Raw genomic sequence first — 20,367 nt, 5'->3', positions numbered from 1 at the left:
TTCCCTGACTAAGCCTCTCCTTTCTCCTTCTCCCCCTTCTTCATTGCTCTGACTTGCTCCCTTTGTCCTTCCCCCTTTCCTAGCCCCACGACACTTATGACCATATTTGTAATTTATTTATATTATCATCTGTCTCCCCCCTCTAGACTGTAAGATCGTTGTGGGCATGGACTGTGTTTATTTATTGTTGTAGTGTACTCTCCCAAACGCTTAGTATAGTGCTCTCCACACAGTAAGCCCTCAATAAGTACAAATGATTGAAATATGATTTCATATTTCACTGACAATCAATATGTATCTGTGTGTCTAAACTGGTGTCACTCCTACTCTCCCTATCCTCCATTTCCCTTTTGAACACCCCCCGGCCCACAACCTCTCCATTCTCCAACCGTTTCCCTTTTTTTATTAAAGCTTCTCTGTTCCTCCCCACATACCCCTCTTTATTTTTTCTTCTCCCTCTGCCTGAAGAAGAAAGCCATGCCAGGGATGGCCATTCAGGGAGAAGTAGCTAAGAAGGGATGCAAGTTCCGCTAGGCCCGACTTCCCACAGCCAGAACTCTCCAAAACACCCCTATCTCATCGAACCTAATTTTCCGAATTTACTCCATGCAGCCACTCACCGCCATGACTGCAGCCACCACGACCCTCCCCACCGCTGAGGAGCAAACATTTTGACTAGTTTTCTTATAATAAAAGAACATCAAACTGGGGTGATATTTTAAAAATGAACCCTCTAAGCTCAGACTCTCTAAACCCATTCCGTGACTGTGGGCCCTTGGTCTGCTTAGCCTGCCCGGGACCCTGCTTTGTAAACGAGTTGGTTTTCGAGAGAGAGGATGCTATTGCTTCTCTCCTTCTACAACCCAGCCCGCACGCTTGGCTCCTCCAGCGCTAACCTTCACACTGTGCCTCCATCTTGCCTATCTGGCTGCCGACCCCAGGCCCAAGCCTGGAACGGCCTCCCTCCTCCACCCGCCATACCATCACTCTCCCCCACTTCAATGCCCTACTAAAGGCACATCTCCTCCAAGGGTCCTCCCTAGACTAAACCTCATTTTCCTCATCTTCCACTCCCTTGTCACCCTGACTCGCTCCCTTTGCTCCCCCCACCCCAGCACTTATGTATATCTCTGTCATTTTATTTATTTACATTGCTCTCTACTTGTAGAGACGTCCGTGAGCTCATTGTGGGCAGGGATTTCCTCTCTTTATTGCTGTATTGTACTTTCCCAAGCGTTTAGTACAGTGCTCCGCACACAGTAAGCGCTCATTGAATGAATGAGGGCAGAATTACTTTTCCCTTTTTCTCCTCCCCTCCCCATTCCCCCTACTCCCTCCCTCTGCTCTACCCCCTTCCCCTCCCCACAGCACTTGACTATATTTGTATATATTATTTATTACTCTATTAATGAGGTTTGTAGATATCTACGATTCTATTGAGAAGTAGTGTGGCTCAGTGGAAAGAGCCCGGGCGTGGGAGTCAGAGGTCATGAGTTCTAATCCCGGCTCCACCACTTATCGGCTGTGTGACCTCGGGCAAGTCACTTCACTTCTCCGTGCCTCAGTTACCTCACCTGCAAAATGGGGATTATAATCATAATTATTATGGTATTTGTTAAGCACTTACTATGTGCCAAGCACTGGGGTTGATACAAGGTATTCATGTTGTCCCACATGTGACTCACAGTCTTAATTCCCATTTTCCATGAGGGAACTGAGGCCCAGAGAAATGAAGTGACTTGCCCAAAGTCACACAGCTGACAAATGGCAGAGCGGGGATTAGAATCCACGACCTCTAACTCCCAAGTCCGAGCTCTTTCCACTAAGTCATGCTGCTTTTCACTGACTGTGAACCACATTACCCTGATTCTATTTGCCACTGATTTTATGAGATGTTCTTCCCCTTGACTCTATTTATTGCCATTGTTCTTGTCTGCCTGTCTCCCCCGATTAATAATAATGTTGGTATTTGTTAAGCGCTTACTACGTGCAGAGCACTGTTCTAAGCGCTGGAGTAGATACAGGGTAATCAGGTCATCCCATGAGAGGCTCACAGTTAATCCCCATTTTACAGATGAAGTAACTGAGGCACAGAGAAGTTAAGTGACTTGCCCACAGTCACACAGCTGACAGGTGGCAGAGCCAGGAGTCGAACTCATGACCTCTGACTCTGAAGCCCAGGCTCTTTCCACTGAGCCACGCTGCTTCCCTATTAGATTAGACTGTAAGCCCGTCAAAGGGCAGGGACTGTCTCTATCTGTTGCCAACTTGTACATTCCAAGCGCTTAGTACAGTGCTCTGCACATAGTAAGCGCTCAATAAATACTATTGAATGAACCCCTTGTGGGACACCCTTATTACCTTGTATCTCCCCCCAGTGCTTAGAACAGTGCTTGGCACATAAGTGGCTAACAAGTACCGTTATTTATCTTGATGGTATTTAAGCCTGACCACTTCTTTGGTTTTGCTGTCTGTCTCCCCCCTTTTGGACTGTGATCCCGTTGTTGGGCAGTGACTGCCTCTCTCTGTTGCCAAACTGTCCATTCCAAGCGCTTAGTATAGTGCTCTGCATACAATAAGCACTCAATAACTATGACTGACTGACTGACTGACTGACTGAATGAATGAATGAACAAATCCCACCATTATTTATCTTGATGGTATTGATGCCTGACTACTTCTTTGGTTTTCCTGTCTGCTTCCCCCCTATTAGACTGTGAGCCCGTTGTTGGGCAGGGATTGCCACTCTCTGTTGCCAAACTGTCCATTCCAAGCGCTTGGTATAGTGTTCTGCACACAATAAGCGCTCATTAAATACGACTGAATGAATGAACAAATCCCACCATTATCTATCGATGGTATTGATGCCTGACTACTTCTTTGGTTTTGCTACCTTGCCCCTTCTAGACTGTGAGCACGTTGTTGGGCAGGGATTGCCTCTCTCTGTCGCCAAAGTATCCAACCAAGCACTTAATAATAATAATAATAATGTTGGTATTTGTTAAGCGCTTACTATGTGCAGAGCACTGTTCTAAGTGCTGGGGTATACAGGGTAATCAGGTTGTCCCACATGAGGCTCACAGTCTTCATCCCCATTTTACAGATGAGGTAACTGAGGCACAGAGGCACACTGCTTAGTATAGCGCTCTGCTCGTAGTCAGCGCTCACTAAATATTAGAGAAGCAGCATCTCAGTGGAAAGCGCCCGGGCTTGGGAGTCAGAGGTCAGATGTCATGGGTTCGAATCCAGACTCTGCCACTTGTCAGCTGGGTGACTGGGGGCAAGTCACTTCACTTCTCTGGGCCTCAGTGACCTCCTCTGGAAAAGGGGGATGGAGGCTGTGAGCCTCATGTGGGACAACCTGATGACCCTCTATCTCCCCCAGTGCTTAGAACAGTGCTCTGCACATAATAAGCGCTTACCAAATACCAACATTATTATTATTCTCGGTGCCTCAGTGACCTCATCTGTAAAATGGGGATGGAGACTGTGAGCCTCATGTGGGACAACCTGATTACCCTGTATAATAGTAATAATAATAATAATGTTGGTATTTGTAATCGCTTACTATATGCAGAGCACTGTTCTAAGCACTGGGGTAGATACAGGGTCATCAGATGGTCCCTCATGAGGCTCACAGTCTTCATCCCCATTTTCCAGATGAGGTAAGTGAGGCCCAGAGAAGTGAAGTGACTTGTCCAGTCACCCAGCTGACAAGTGGCAGAGCTGGAATTCGAACCCATGACCTCTGACTCCCCCGGGGCTCTTGCCACTGAGCCACGCTGCTTGCCTCAGTGACCTCGTCTGTGAAATGGGGATGGAGACTGGGAGCCTCATGTGAAACAGACTGATGAGCCTGTATCTACTCCAGTGCTTAGAAAAGTGCTCTGCACATAATAAGTCCTTAACAAATACCGACATTATTATTATTAATAATAAATACAATTGAATGAATGAGTGAATGAAAGAATGAGTGAGTGAATGAATGAATGAACTATTATTATTAATAATAATAAATACGATTGAATGAATGAGTGAATGAAAGAATGAGTGAGTGAATGAATGAGTGAATGAAAGAATGAGTGAGTGAATGAATGTAAATGAATGAACTATTATTATTATTAATAATAATTAATACGATTAATGAATGAGTGAATGAGTGAATGAATGAATGTGAATGAATGAACTATTATTATTATTAATAATAAATATGATTGAATGAATGAGTGAAAGAATGAGCAAATGAATGAATGTGAATGAATGAATGAACTATTATCCTTATTATGAATAATAAATACGATTGAATGAACGAGTGAATGAAAGAATGAGCGCATGAATGAATGAATGTGAATGAATGAACAAACTGTTCTCATTATTAATAAGAAATACAAGTGAAAGAAGGAATGAATGGGAAGGAATGAACTATTATCATTATTAATGATAAAGACGATTGAGTGAGTGAGTGAGTGAGTGAGTGAGTGAGTGAGTGAGTGAGTGAGTGAGTGAATTAATGAATGATTGAATGAATTGATGAATGATTGAATGAATGAATGAATGGATGGATGGATGGATGAATGAATGGATGGATGATTGAATGAATGGATGAATGATTGAATGGATGAATGATTGAATGATTGAATGGATGAATGATTGAATGGATGGATGGATGGATGATTGAATGAATTGATGAATGAATGATTGAATGAATGGATGAATGACTGAATGGATGAATGATTGAATGATTGAATGGATGAATGATTGAATGGATGGATGGATGATTGAATGAATTGATGAATGAATGATTGAATGGATGGATGGATGATTGAATGAATGAGTGAATTAATGAATGATCGAATGAATGAATGATTGATTGAATGAATGATTGAATGGATGGATGAATGATTGAATGAATGAATGGATGGATGGATGATTGAATGAATGAATGAATGAATGGATGGATGAATGTCTCTCCTCAGAGAGAGGCGCCCCTCCCCCTCCTCCTCCCCCCCCTCCCCCCCCTCCCCCCCCTCCGCCCGGCCCTCTCCCTGGTAACGGCGAACGCACGCACGCGCCCTTCCCGCCACTCTGGCTCTCGCGAGACTTGTCCCCGCCCCTCCCTCCTCCTCCTCCTCCTCCTTCTCCTCCTCCTCCATCCTTCCCTCAGCCCAACTGCGCAGCTCCGTCAGCCGCCGCCGCCGCCCGCAGACGGTTGGAGCCGCCGTTGTGGTGGGCGCCGCCGAGAAGAGCGACCCCCTCCCTCCCCCCAAGCGCCTCCCGGAGCCGCCCGCCTGGGTATCTGAGGTATAAGCGGCGGGAGGGACCCCCCAGGACCCCGGGACGGGGCGGGGGGGGGGGGAGGGAGACACAAGGAGGGATGAGGAGGAGGAGGAGGCATGGCCGCCCGGCCGGTCCTTGCCCGGTCCTTCCCCCGTCCTTACCTCATCCTCGGCCTGTGTTCGGCCTCTCCCGGCGAGGTCGGGGGCGGGGGGGCGGGGGGGGAGCGACCCGCGGCCCGGTGCGATCCGGTCTGGCGGGGTTTGGGCCGGGCCGGGCTCCCCTCCCCCTCCTCCCTCAGCGCGGCCGCCGCCATTTTGAGCACGGTGGCGCCGCTTCCTCGGGCCTCCCGCCGGACCCTGCCCTCGGCCGCACCCGGACGCTGCCCCCCTTCCCTCACCCCTCCACCATCCCCGGTCCCCTCTCGCCGACACCGGACCCCGGCCACGGCCGAGGCGGGAGAAAGAGGAGCACGGCCCCGGCGGGACGGACGGGCGGGCGGGCGGCGGAAATGGCGCCCGAAAGCCCTCGCCGCCGCCGGCCTCCCGGGCCTGACGCCCACCTCCTCCTCCTCCTTATCATCCCCCTATTTATTACCATCCTATTCTCCTATTTATCATCATCCTATCCTATGTATTACCATCCTATTCATTACCTTCTTATTTTCTTATCACCCTATCTTCCTATTGTTATCCTGTTTTCCTATTTATTATCATCCTATCTTATTTATTATCATCCTATCTTATTTATTATCATCCAATCTTCCTATTTATTATCATCCAATCTTCCTATTTATTATCATCCACTCTTCCTATTTATTATCATCCACTCTTCCTATTTATTATCATCCACTCTTCCTATTTATTATCATCCAATCTTCCTATTTATTATCATCCAGTCTTCCTATTTATTATCATCCAATCTTCCTATTTATTATCATCCAATCTTCCTATTTATTATCATCCAATCTTCCTATTTATTATCATCCAATCTTCCTATTTATTATCATCCAATCTTTCTATTTATTATCATCCAATCTTTCTATTTATTATCATCCAATCTTCCTATTTATTATCATCCAATCTTCCTATTTATTACCATCCTATTCTCTTATTATCATCCTATCTTCCTATTATCGTCCTATTCTCCTATTATCCTATCATATTTATTATCATCCTATTCTCTTATTTATTACCATCCTATTCTACTTATCATCCTATCCTATTTATTGCCATCCTATTCTCTTATTTATTAGCATCCTATTCTCCTACTTATTATCATCCTATCCATCCTATTCTATTTATTACCATTCTATCCTCGTATTTATTACTATCCTATTCTCCTCATCATCCTATCCTATGTATTATCATCCTATAACACCATCCTCCTATTTATCATCTTATTTATTAACATCCTCCTATTTATCATCTTATTTATTAGCACCCCCCTATTTATCATCTTATTTATTAACATCCTCCTATTTACCATTCTCATTCAATAGTATTTATTGAGCGCTTACTCCGTGCAGAGCACTGTACTAAGCGCTGGGAATGGACAATTCGGCAACCGACAGAGACAATCCCTGCCCAATGACGGCTCACAGTCTAATGGGGGAGGCACAGACAAAAACAGTAGCAATAAATGGAATCAGGAGGGTGTGCATCTCATTAACAAAATGAATAGGGTAATAAAAAATATATACAAGTGAACACAGTGCTATTAACATCCTCCTATTATCGTCCTATCCTATTGATTATCCTGTCTTACTCTCATTCTATTATATTCTATCATTCTCCTGTTTATTATTATTCTACTTATCATTCTTTCATCCTATTTTTTTTTACCATCCTCCTCCTTTCCGACCCACCCCGCCCCCAAACCGGCGTCCTGGGAAGGAGGCGCGAATGGCGGCGGCCTCGGACAAAGGAGGCCCTTCCCACCCTCCCCTCCCCTGCCTCCTTTGTGACCCTCTCGGCTTCATCGTCCACCCCTGCGGGTCCCCCCCCCTTTCAGCCTAACCCCCCACCTCTGTCAAGCCCCCCGACCCCTTCCCTTTTCCACCCGACCTCGACGGTTTAGCAATAGGGTCTCATTGTACCCCTCCTGTTTGGCCCGTGAGCCCGTCGTGGGTCAGAGATCTCTCCCCCCCGTTGCCGAATTTGTATTTATTACGCGTAAATTATTACTCATTTGCGTATGTTATTTATCGCCCCGTTGATTTTGTTAATAAGGTGTACATCCCCGTGGTTCTATGCGTCTTGATGGCGTTGCCTTGTTTTTGTTCTCTTTTGCTTTGCTGGCTCCCCCGTTTAGACGGAGCCTGTCGTTGGGCAGGAGTTGTCTCTATATCTGTGGCCGAATTGTACATTGCAGGCGCTTAGTACAGTGCTCTGCACAGAGTAAGCGCTCAATAAATACTATTGAATGAATTCTCCATTCTAAGCGCCTAGGACAGTGCTGTGCACATAGCGCTCAGTAAATACTATTGAATGAATGAATTTGTCCATTCCAAGCGCCTAGGACAGTGCTGTGCACATAGTAAGCGCTCAGTAAATACTGTTGAATAATGAATGAATGAATTGTCCGTTCCAAGCGCCTAGGACAGTGCTCTGCACGTAGTAAGCGCTCAATAAATGCTATTGAAGAATGAATGAATTGTCCATTCCAAGCGCCTAGGACAGTGCTCTGCACATAGTAAGCGCTCAGTAAATACTGTTGAATAATGAATGAATGAATGAATTGTCCATTCCAAGCGCTTAGGACAGTGGTCTGCACGTAGTAAGCGCTCAATAAATGCTATTGAAGAATGAATGAATTGTCCATTCCAAGCGCCTAGGACAGTATTCTGCACATAATAAGCGCTCGATAAATATGAATGAATGAATTTGTTCACCTACCCCCCACCCCCAATAATGTATGTCCATATCCTGGTTCCCCCCCCCCCCTTTTTTTTCCCTTTCATCCTTTTTTGTTCGTCTCCATTGGTCTGTGTCTCCTTGAACAGTCGGCAGGCAGCCTGCACGGAGCCCCTATTGTGTGCAGAGCGCTGTTCACACGCTGGGGAAGGAGGCATTGGGGGTGGGAGGCCTTCCCTTTCAAAAGGGTTTTTGTCCCATCCGGGAGGCAGGTAGGAGGAATTTGCCCCCCAAATAGGGCCGATCGAAGGGGGTAAGAACAGGACAGGACGGGGGACCATGCGCCTTTTGTAGCCTCAGGCGTTTAGAATGGTGTCTCAGCACTGGGTGTTTCATAAATGCCATTCGTTGAGTTCATTCATATTTACTGAGCGCCACCTGTGTGCAGAGCACCGTCCTAAGCACTTGGAACGGACAGTTTGTCAACAGAGAGAGACAATCCCTGCCCAACGGGCTCACAGTCTAAACAGGGGAAACAGCAAAACCAAACAAGTAGGCATCAATACCATCAAAATAGAATTGTGGCTATATGTATACACCCTTAATAAAATAGAGTAATAAATAATATATACAAATATACACAAGGGCTGAGGGGAAGGGGATAGAGCAGAGGGAGGGAGGGAGGAGCAGAGGGAAAGGGAGGGCTCAGTCTGGGAAGGCCTCCCGGAGGAGGTAAGCTCGCAGTAGGGCTTTGAAGAGGAGAAGAGTTAGTTTGGCGAGAAGACTCCAAAAGGGTATTGCGCTTCTTTTTGTTCTGGAAGGTGACAGTCCAATGTAGACAAGCCAATTAAGATGTAAGCGCCAAAGTGAAATTTTAAGGTCTGTAAATTAAAAAAAAAAAACTACAACCCACCTGAGATTCAGCTTAGTTCACTAGTTTGAAATGGATGCAGGATGCTTATTATTTCTTGAAAGATGTGTTATTTATCCCAGACGAACAGTTAACAGGTCAGGGAGAAGTGATTCTTAGTCCCGAAAAATGAACTGACTATATAGAGTGGCTAGTGGGAAATAGATCTTCTCTGAATGGTGCTTCTCCTGGGTGACTTTATGCTAATTCTGTATTGTATTGCTTTCCTTATTGTAGCTCAGTTTAATGTCTGACCTCCCCCCCTCACCCACGCCAGATTGTAAACTGCTGGAGGGCAGGGATCAGGTCTTCTTTACTGTAAGCATTGCTGCATGCAGTAAGCATCAAATGCCATTGAGTGACCAGAAGAAGGCAGGCAGGATGCTCAAGTATAACGTGGCCCCCTCCCAACCTGTAACACTTACCTACTTTGCCGTTCAGTCTTCTGCCTAGCTGCTTAATCTGTTCCATCAGGGCTGCAAAAGCTTTCTTGAGGTCCTTCCCTTTTTAACTCAGACACAATGCCCAGGGCTGGTACTTATTACCTTTATATCGAGAGTTTATTCTCAATAAGGCTCACAGGCAATTGCTAGCAGCTGTAAGTTGCTAGTCAGAAGTCCAAGTTGCATGCTTCCAGTGTAGAAATGTCTTTCCAATTTACATCAGTAAAACAGCAGCATGAGACTAATTTCCAAAACTTTAGAGGCCCATGGATTCCGCATACAGTGAATATTAGAGACTAAAGAGGTAGTCATATTTATTGAGCACTTACTCTACACTTGGGAGAGAGAGGCACATTCCCTGCCCACAAGAAGCTTAGAGGCTAGAGGAAGAGACAGGCATTAATATAAATTATAGAAATGAAGATAGGTGCAGTGGGGCTGGGAAGGGGATTTGCTATTCAGAAAATGAGGACTTGCTAAACCATACACTTTGGGAGATTTGATTAGGGAGGAGAAAAGTATAAATAAAAGCTGGTTAAGAAGAGCTGACAATCTGACAAATTCAGGAAAGTGACCCCCCCCCCCCATTTGGTAATTGATTGGAAAAGTGGCCTGGAGATACTTATCCCAAATTCCTCCCTGTAGTAGTCCTTTTCTTTGACTAGCCTCCATTTGGGTAAAAGAAGAGGGGGTAGAGAAAGGTCTAGGATTAGCGCCTCAGGATTAGTAATTCAAATTTCAGACAAGTGGTGCCCACTGTAGATTTTATAAGAACTTGGGCCTGGATCACTTGAGTTGAGTTGAGTTGATGGAGTTTACTCTGTGTTTGCTGGGATTCAGTATAATCAGATAGGGCACAGTCCCTGTCCCATGATTGGATTCAGAGGCCAGAGCTTTATTTAGTCAGTTTCGGGCAGCCTTTGTTGGTTAAGACCCTTCTTTCCTTGTTCCTACTTGTTTGGGATTTGGTCTAATCACATTTTAAATTATCCCCTGTAGGCTCGAGGCCACATTGCTACTTGCATCTGGTTTACTCAGAGCTCTGCCTAGGATAGTTAATGTGAATAATTCCCTTTTAGTGCACTGTTCTTGTCACATCAGCAAAACTTGAACATTTAGGATTTGGATGAGCCAAAAACACCCCCAGTTTTTTTTTTTCTTTTTTAATGGTATTTAAGTGTTTAATATGTGCTAAGCACTTTACTAAGGTCTGGGGTAGATAGGAAACAATCTGATTGAACACAGTCCCTGTCCCACTAAGGACTCACGGTTTTAATTCCCATTCTACAGATGAGATAGCCGTAGCACAGAGAAGTGAAGTGACTTACCCAAGGTCATACAGCAGACAGGTGGCAGAGCTGTGATTCGAACACAGGCATAGACTCTTTCCACCAGACCACACTGCTGCTCATTGCCTGATGGGGTCAATCGGCTTGAAAATTGGACAGCCTAATCCCTCCTCAGCAAACGTGGTAGAATTGGACTGCAACCATTATGGATAACTGGACCCTGGCCTATACACTGGCCCATGTGTATGAAATATTTAAAGGTGGTGTACTGGACTTTAATTCAGTTGCCTCTCTAGTGATTCAAAAAATCACTGTAGTACAGCAAGGATGTTAATGAGAAATTAATTTCAGGCCTACTCAGCATTTATCTTGATCCTTCTCTCTCTTACCCCTTCCCTCCCTTTAGGAATGACAGAAGGGTTGGAGAGAAATGGCACTGTATGTAATTGAAGTGAAATTGGGGGGGTTATAGTCCCCCCTCATCCCATCCCTCCCACCCCCCAACACACACACACACACGTACTACATAGTCACTCTTCCTTGTCCCTTTCCCTTATTCCATGGCATTTCACATCTGTTCCCCTCTAGAATACTGGGAATGAATGAACTTATTCCATAACTTGTCCTGGTCCCAGCTAAATTATACTGAAATTTTTTCAGCAGACTCACTGGATTACCAGTACCCTGGTCCTGTTGGAACATTCTGTGCCTCATACATTTTGTAAGCTTCTCCCCGATTTATACTTACCATGGCTAGTAAGATTTCCATTACCCATTTTGGCTCTAGGTTTCTAATTCTAGGAAACTTGAAGCTATAAAATAGATGGACAAGGCATACATAGACTTAGCTTCTCAAGAAGCTTAATGTATGGGCGGAGAAACAGTTCAATAATACCAAAATTTCCAAGACGAGAAATTAAAATTAGGGTATTCAGTCTTGGTGTTGTAGAGGTTAGTTAAATTAGCTGTTACCCCAGTCAAAGTAGAAGAAAGCAGATAGGGTTGGTGAATTAGGAACAGCAATGAATAACCAACTGAAACAATCAAATAATGACAAAGGAAGCAGCCCAAGCCATTTTTGGAGGGGACAGTCTTTAAACTCCTCAATCAATTCAGTGACTTTGTCACAATATGCTGGAGTAGTTGGAATTCTGTTGATACCATTCCAAACACAACATTTTATGGGGAAGGACTTCTGCCCGCGATTAAAAGCTGTTGACCGGTGTCCTGCTTCTCCCATTCACTGTTCTGATGGGGGAGTCAAGATGTGAATTGTTTAGCCTCTCTCCAACTCCATTGCCCCAGTGACTAAGCAAGGACTTTTACTCTTGTAGTGGTCACTTGCTGGGGAGAAAGAGGGACCCCTGATCTTGGGGAATTGTAAGTACACTGGTCTTGCAAGGTTTCATTTCATTAAGCCAGTAACAGTAAATTCAAAATGGAACCTCCCAGCCCCAGGTGCCCTGGTCCTTCAGATGTTTTGCGCAAACACAGTTCAGTTGTTTGTTTTTTTAATTCTCTTCCCTTGTCCTCAAATTCTAACACATTCATGGGGGTAAATTCCATTTGGCATGCTTAAACTTCATACTGCTTCCCAAATCATTAAGTTTGAGACCCACTGTTTTGGCAGCTATTCACTAAATGCCCAACATCCTGAGTATTAAAAGTGGGAAAGAGATTAGGGGTATTCTGGGTGCTTGGGCTAGTGATCTTCATCGCTCATCTAGACATTGCCCAGAGAACAGAAATTTTGACTGAGTGAAGAAAAGCACTGTTGAAAATTGGGTGCTTGAAGGATCTAAAAACGAATATTTCCATTTTGAGTATCTTGAGGGAGGAACAGATTTGTCCATGTAATGCAAGTTGGTGAGACTCCTGCAGCTGTGTAGAGAATTAAACAAGATTACGGTAAGTTTTGTAGTTGAATTTATGCCTCTACTGCTGTTTAAAAGGAAAGTGTGCTTCCCTTCAAACTAAAAAAGAGGAAAACCTTTGTGCCAAGACTACTGAAGCCAAAGTGGTGAGGGAGAAATGCTTCTGGTTTCTTCTGTGTATTGTCTCCAAGAGCTTCTAAACAGATGATACTACTTAGCTTTTTTATTCCCCTCTTTTAATGTTTGCAGAAAACTATTCTGAGTGGCATTTTGGTGTCTAGTTTTCATCTCAGTTACTTGATTCCGCTCACTCTGTCCTCAGAAATGTTAGCTATTGAAGCTAGGATTTGTTAGAATAGTCCTAGGATGGCCAGGATTTTTCCTGCCAGCAGCAAGTGGGTTACTGGAATCCAGAAATACAATGCACATGCAGATTTTGGTGAGTAATGGAAAGAGTCAGTCTTCGTGTACTCTCCAGGAATTTGCTCAGTACCACACATTGTTTTGTGTTGTGGACTAATCCATTTTTCCTTACTTCTATCTACAGTGACTGGTATCTATTTTGGAGCATTGTTTTATCCCTGCAGATTTTCATGTTTTGGTAATGCAATCCTTAAATGAATAACGGATTTTATTTGTGTGGTAAGGATCCGAGTTTATAGGAAGCAGGAGAGGGAGGGAGGAGTGGCTAGGGTTTTATGTTGGAAGCTTGATGTAGTTCCACTATTGGTGGAATTTGTCTTGGCAGAAATAGAATGGGCTGTCGTTTGGTTTTATGTCTGTTTTTTCTTTTGTTTTTGTGGTTTTTATATATATACACCAGTAGAAGCTTAATGTCTTCAAAGCCTATAGAAGGTATATCTTGACTCTTTACACGATTGTTCCCTCTCTATAGCATTTAAATCAAACGGTACTGAGATGGATTGGGTTATGAAACATAATGGTCCAAATGATACAGCTAGTGATGGAACAGTACGACTTCGTGGACTGCCATTTGGTTGCAGCAAAGAGGAAATTGTTCAGTTCTTTACAGGTACCTCTAGTATTAAAGTTTAGTCCCCCTTCAGTTTTTTTGTATTTGCATTATCGATTTTGTGTAATTTCATAATGCCCTTTGTTTAGACATTTTTGTTTTAAAATAGCATTTTAGGTTATGTTTCTAACTGAAATGTGCTTGCTCCATTCAATGTTTTAAATAGAGAATCGAAATATTAAGCCCTAATGTTCAGTAACTTAGTGAAGGGAATATAGGGGTAAATGTGTTGGGTGGGTGCGTTTGTGTGTGTGTGTGCACGTGCGTTTGTGTGTGTGTGTGTACACGTGTGCATGTGCCTGCCAAGTAAACTGATTAAGAATATGGAGCATAGTTAAATAATTTGAGTAGCAATTATGTTTTTTTAATGTAATGTAGGTGGGCTTGTCTGTGTGTAACTTAAAATGCACACTGGTAGCAAACATAATTTAAACCCATATTTGAAAGTTCTTTCGTTTGTAATGGGTGATGGGGATTTAAGCTTTTTAATTTTTTTTTTTTTGTTTTCTTTAGACTTGCTTTAAGTATTTGATTCAGATGGGAATGTTTCAGCCTTTAACACTGTTCCCCTTGATGGGGTTATTTGTCCTTGGGTTAAAGGGTTGGAAATCGTGCCAAATGGGATAACATTGACGATGGACTACCAGGGGAGAAGCACAGGGGAGGCCTTCGTGCAGTTTGCTTCAAAGGAGATAGCAGAAAATGCTCTGGGGAAACACAAGGAAAGAATAGGGCACAGGTGGGGATGGAGAGTTTGGGATGGTGTTAAATCTTTATTTTTTGGGGGTTGTGGGTCACTAATGCTTATATGGGGGGGGAGACCATAACTTTTTGGGGGTTAGTTTTAAAGAATTTGTAATTCTCTCTAAGTTTAACTTGGGAAATATAGATTTGGGTGGGAAATTAATGCTCTTAGTTTGATAAACTTTAAATCCGATTGTTTCCACCTTGCCTATAGGGTGTTCTTTGATAAATGCCATTGTAGTCACCCGGTTTTCCTTTTAAAGAGATTTTATTACTAAAGGAAACCCGAAAATTAAATTTTTTAATTCGATGATTAAAGTTTTCAAATGGATAATTTAGTATATCAATGTGAATCTTGCCATTTAAGAATTTTATTGAGGCTGTAGGTAAACTTTTAAATGTTATGGTATCTAAAGGCATTTCCAATTGGATTATGACTCTAGTTATAGAAACCACTGTCACTGATTTTTTTTTATTTATTTTTTTTTTTTGGTCCAATGTCTTGCTTTCTAATGCACGTATGCCAAAACTTGCACCTTAAACCATCTTTTTTGCGTAGGTATATTGAGATCTTCAAGAGTAGCAGGAGCGAAATCAAGGGATTTTATGATCCACCGCGAAGAATGCTGGGACAGCGACCAGGACCATATGATAGACCATTAGGAGGAAGAGGGGGTTATTATGGAGCTGGGCGTGGAAGTATGTATGACAGAATGCGACGAGGAGGTGATGGATATGACGGTGGTATGTGTACCTAATGAACAAAGGTTCTGTTGTCATTTTCTTACTATTCCTGACTTTATGTCAAGAAAAACAGAAATGGCATTAACTTACCGAACAGTACCTACTAGGTTCATGAAAATATGGATTCCCATTGCCTGCTAAGGGATTTGACGCACCTGTTGGCAGGCACCAAGATGATTTAAAAAAAAAAAAAAAAGGAAGCTAGGATGACATGAAGAGACATTTGTTGATTTGACGCCTACTGCATGGGGCCAGGATGAAATTAATTTGCATGTCTTTGAATTTAACCTGTTGGAGAATTTGAATTTCCACCTAGTGTTGAAATGCCAATTTCATGAACACTAAGTGGGAGTTGCAACTTCTAGTTACCAAGAGGTTACAAGGACATTTACTTCGACGTAAGTTTTTTATGAACTCTATGGTAAAAATTGATCATCGCTTGGAAGTCTATTCATGAATTTCTTTTTAAATTGTACAGGTTATGGTGGTTTTGATGACTATGGAGGCTATAATAATTATGGCTATGGAAATGATGGATTTGATGACAGAATGAGAGATGGGAGAGGTAAAATAAATACTAAAACTTGGTCCTCTTTCAATTTTTACAAGTATGTGCATTAGTCAGGACCTCCTATTGCCTAAGAAGCACGGTATCTTTCGATGGGTCTATTAGGGTATAATTTGGAATTAAGTGAAATGCATCCTGTGGGTGTTGTGTGCTAGGTGGCTTTTTTTGTTTTGGCTCTGTTTTTATTGGTGAGAGTCCCGACTGATTCTGTGACCGTCCGGGAATGTTTTTCCTTCCACAGGTATGGGCGGCCATGGCTACGGTGGAGCCGGTGATGCAAGTTCGGGTTTTCACGGGGGCCATTTTGTCCATATGAGAGGGCTGCCGTTTCGAGCAACTGAAAATGATATTGCTAACGTGAGTATTGCTAAAGGGACAGGAACTCAGTTTGCCTAGCGTTTCTGTGATTAAATCCAGGCTTTCCCACCGATTGCTCCGTTCCGAGAATATGATTTCATTCATAAAGGTTGGCCGTGCCTTGCATTCAGTTTAGCCATATCATTCGTGCCCTCGGGAACTGCGGCACTATTTTTAGAACAGAGCGGTTTGTCGGTGGGGTGACACAATTGGAAGGAGACAGGTGATAATTTCCCTCATCCCCCCCTCTGACCCTGTCACTATTTTAGTGGGATCTATTCCCTGACTCAGCCCTCGTTCCCTTTATTCACCCTCCATTCTGCATTGCCCGTGCCCTTAGAGCTGTACCTTTTAAGCACCTGAGAGTCGCTCCATCTTCAGTCCCACAGCACTTATGTACATATGCTCATACTCCCATTTCGTCTCTGTAACTTAATACCAGTAAGATCCTTGTTCTCGAGGATCTTATCTACTGTACCTCTCTCAACGCTTTGTACAGTGCTGTGCAATTGCTGGGTTGATCTATGGAGGGCCAAACCCTGTTCAAGGTGCTTGAGAGGTACAATCTGGTCCTGCTCTTAAGGAGCTAAAAATCCCTCGGAAGAGGTGCATAGAACTAAATCGGATACTGTGGGAGGAGGAGGAACACTTGAGGAATTGGTAGAGTATGGAAACGAGAGTCCCGCCACGATAAAATGGAAGGGCAACCACCTAAAATGGGAGCTTCCCAATACTTCGCCACTTGTCTTAGTTGCTGGTGTTGGTTTTTGATGAATGTCGCATCCCCAGGGAAGCTTAAGGTTGCTCTCAGACATTACATCTGCCGTTACCAGATGGGGAACATGGTCTAGATCTTAAATTGGGCCATTTTAAAGTTGGTGTCATGCCACCCTGAACTGATAGAGAATCCCTAAAAGGTTTGTTGTGGTTTTGGTTAGTCTTTATCCAGAAGTTGACAAGTACTTAGGAGTTTAATCACTGAAGCTTAGCATTTGGTCACAGGCACATTCCCTGTTCCCCTGCCTTCCTCCCCCCCGCGCCCCCCCCCCCCCAATCCTGTTTTGTTGAGTAAGAAAATACTTGATATGTGCTGAATAAAAATAGGTTCCTAACTTATGGGTGGAAACACATTTTTTCTTTGCCTAGTTCTTCTCACCACTGAACCCTATAAGAGTTCATATTGATATTGGAGCAGATGGCAGAGCAACAGGAGAAGCAGATGTGGAATTTGTGACACATGAAGATGCAGTGGCTGCCATGTCGAAAGATAAAAATAACATGCGTAAGTGTTAATGATGGAGCTGTTAATTAAGCACTTTCTATATGCCAAGCAGGGGGGTGGGTGCCATATTAGCAGAATAGACAAGAGACTCTGTTTCCACAGGCTAATGGGGAGAGAGAATGGGTATCTTGTCACCATTTTGCAAAGGAGGAAGGGGGTTATCAGTGGCCTTGCTAACTCTCGTTTTTCTAGCTGGCATTTGATCAAGATCCCCTGAGAGTGAGTTATTAAAACAGCAGGAATGAAATGGTGCAGAGAAAGCTTATACTAATAATGGTGCTATTTAAGCGCTTATATTACATGCCCCGGCACTGGTCTAAGCACTGAGGTAGATATAAACTAATCAGGTTGGACACAGCCCAGCAAGTCACAGAGCCGGAATTAGAACCCAGGGCCTTCTGCCTTCCAGGCCCATACTTGATCCACTAGGCCTTGCTGACGTAATCTTACTTCAGTCAAACCAATGTTTTTTCCTCTTGGAACCGACATGATCTGTTTGGGTTTTCTCCTCACAACTCCCTCTCTGTTTCTTTTTTCCTTGAAGAACACAGATACATCGAACTGTTCCTGAACTCCACTGCCGGAGGAGGTTCCGGGATGGGAGGCTCTGGAATGGGAGGCTACGGCCGAGATGGAATGGGTAGGCAAAGTTTGGAATTCCTTAATACTGTACCCCGAGAACCTGGATCTGAGAGTTAACTTTGCCGGTGGCCTTTTTCAGATAATCAGGGAGGTTACGGATCGGTCGGCCGGATGGGGATGAGCAGCAGTTACAGTGGAGGATACGGTACTCCCGACGGCCTGGGTGGTTACGGTAGGTAGACTGGTTTGGGCGGCATCCCGTCTGAAACGTTGAACGCGCCCTCTGAAGAAGGCCCTGCATATTTATCGACTAAGAGTTTTGATGTGCTTCCCTTAGGTCGTGGAGGAGGTGGCAGTGGAGGCTACTATGGGCAAGGGGGTATGAGTGGAGGTGGATGGCGTGGGATGTACTGAAGAGGCCCTCCCGCCAACACGCCCTGGCAAACAGCATCTGGTCAACTAGACTTTCTTACAGATTTCATTTCTTTTGTATTTTAAGAACTTTATAATGACTGAAGGAATGTGTTTTCAAGATATTATTTGGTAAGCAACAGATTGTGATGGGAAAATCTGTTTCTGTAGGTTTTATTTGTTGCATACTTTGACTTAAAAATAAATTTTTATATTCAAACCACTGATGTTGCTACTTTTTATACTAGTTACTCCTAAGGATGTACTGCATACGAAAGAATTTGGTTAATACGTTTTATTGCCCATCGGTTCAATAAAAGGTGGTTGTACATGTAATTTATTTGGATGTCGATTCGGTTCTCCTTAAGCATAAAAGTGTCTTGGAGTGACGACACTTGGTAAAAGAAATGCCTGATCATTAAATGCTTTTGTTCACTTCATTAGATTTCTATTAAAAAAAAATCCCAGAATGCTAAAGTGAAGGTGTGAAGAAGAGCTGACAAAACTGTTAATTCTGAATTCCAGACTTTTTTTTTCCCAATCAAATGTCTAGGTAGCCACAGTCATCTTGTAGCATCGCCCCAGCTGGGCTAGGTATATCCGATTTTCAGTCATCAGAGTTCTCTTCAGTGTGTTTAAATTAAATGTAGTCTTTTGGGCACACATTTCATATCTAATGTCTTGTAACACAGTTTAGTTAGTGATTAATGTATTTTACCACTTATGTTACCTAAATATTATATCAAGTACCAAAAACATTGAAGGGAAATGTAGATCAGTTTATTTAATAATGGAGACCTCTATCCATTTGGCTTCAAAAGTAAATGAAATACATGGGTATTAAAATCGAGCATTTTTGTTTATCTAGACCTCAACTGAGTTGCCCATGGGCTAAAGCTTCAATGTAATTATTCGGTGGAAAGGATGTCTCAAAAGGGAAGCAAACGTCTATTAAGACTAGATCATGTCACGGTGTTCACTAAAACAATTGTTTTGTTTGCATCTGACATGTACATGTTATAACTATTTTGTTGCCTACACTGTGGAGGAAAATGTTTTTTTTTAACTTCTCTTCCCCTTAATCTCTGTGGACTTTGCTTTCCATATTTTCCCTCTTAATTTTTGTCAACTGTGAACTCAGATATCGAATGAACTTTTGTCACCTGTTTTGCTAGTAATGTTCTATTTATGTAATAAATGTCAATGTGGGAGACTAATACAGAGTGTGTCCTGCTAGGATCTGTTGTCAAATTACTACTCGTGAGTCACAAATGAGTCTCAACTGCTTCTGCACATCTTCAGTGTCTAGCCTTTAAGTCTTTGCTTTGACTTCCACTTATCCTTAAATCAGCAGTGGCAGAATGAAGAATGAGGTGACTGAGACAGGCGTTTTTTTCGTAGCTGAAGAGCTAGTTCTTTCCATCTGGATAAACGGTAGTCAGGGCAAGTATCTTGATTTCCTTTTGATACGTGGTTAAACATTGAGAGGGAAGCGTTATTCTGTTCACATAGCTCCTTAATTTTACCTACCACCCTTAAGTGTACTTGTCTTTCGTACTCAAAGGCGACATAACTTAGATTCAGCTACAAGTACACGTGAGGCTCAAAAGAAGGTGGTTGGTGACATGCACGGAAAGCCATCCCCGGTGTTTAATGGGTGCACTCTTGTCTCTAATTCCTTATGAAGTTTGTGTTTGGCCACTCCCCCCTGAGTAGTACACCATGCTGGTCTTTCCTTCAATTTAATAATAATATTGGTGGTATTTAAGTGTTTACTATATGCCAGGCACTGTACTAAGTCCTGAGGTAAGTATACGTTAATCAGGTTGGACAGCGTCCCCGTACCCCTCGAGCTCCCAGTCTTAATCCCCATTTTAGAGATGTGCTAACAGGGAAGTGAAGCGACTTGCCCAAAGGCCCACAGCAGACAAGTGGCAGAGCTAGGATTAGAACCCAGGTCCTGACTCGCGAGCCCGGGCTCTAGCCACTAGGCCACATTGT

General features: G+C 43.4%; 1 protein-coding gene across 6 annotated transcripts; it reads left to right on the top strand.

Moving 5' to 3' along the window:
* The first annotated feature begins 5,182 nt into the window (after positions 1–5,182).
* Positions 5,183–19,585, top strand: HNRNPH3 (heterogeneous nuclear ribonucleoprotein H3). Of its 6 annotated transcripts, none has more exons than XM_029059984.2 (10): positions 5,183–5,292; positions 13,541–13,678; positions 14,279–14,417; positions 14,982–15,166; positions 15,645–15,731; positions 15,976–16,091; positions 17,238–17,373; positions 17,918–18,013; positions 18,095–18,187; positions 18,293–19,585. In XM_029059984.2, the coding sequence occupies exons 2-10, from the start codon at positions 13,564–13,566 to the stop codon at positions 18,367–18,369; spliced, it is 1,044 nt and encodes a 347-aa protein (XP_028915817.1). In that variant the 5' UTR covers positions 5,183–5,292; positions 13,541–13,563; the 3' UTR covers positions 18,370–19,585. The 6 variants fall into 6 exon arrangements, with proteins under 6 accessions (XP_028915817.1, XP_028915815.1, XP_028915814.1 ...); XM_029059982.1 differs by having other exon boundaries at positions 5,193–5,301; positions 14,982–15,121; XM_029059981.1 differs by having other exon boundaries at positions 5,193–5,301.
* Positions 19,586–20,367: the final 782 nt, after the last annotated feature.

This window comes from Ornithorhynchus anatinus, chromosome 3 (genome assembly GCF_004115215.2).
Source record: "Ornithorhynchus anatinus isolate Pmale09 chromosome 3, mOrnAna1.pri.v4, whole genome shotgun sequence".
NCBI classification, from domain to species: Eukaryota; Metazoa; Chordata; class Mammalia; order Monotremata; family Ornithorhynchidae; genus Ornithorhynchus; species Ornithorhynchus anatinus.
Note: the sequence above shows the minus strand (reverse complement) of the source record. Positions and strands in the feature narration are given on the sequence as shown.

What these genes read in the sequence shown, in the direction of transcription:
- HNRNPH3 (XM_029059984.2), top strand. Translation starts at nt 13,564, where the DNA reads ATGGATTGGGTTATGAAACATAATGGTCCAAATGATACAGCTAGTGAT. An exon ending in AATTGTTCAGTTCTTTACAG is followed by an intron (nt 13,679 to 14,278) that starts GTACCTCTAGTA and finishes CTTGGGTTAAAG; the next exon opens with GGTTGGAAATCGTGCCAAAT. An exon ending in AAGGAAAGAATAGGGCACAG is followed by an intron (nt 14,418 to 14,981) that starts GTGGGGATGGAG and finishes TTTTTTGCGTAG; the next exon opens with GTATATTGAGATCTTCAAGA.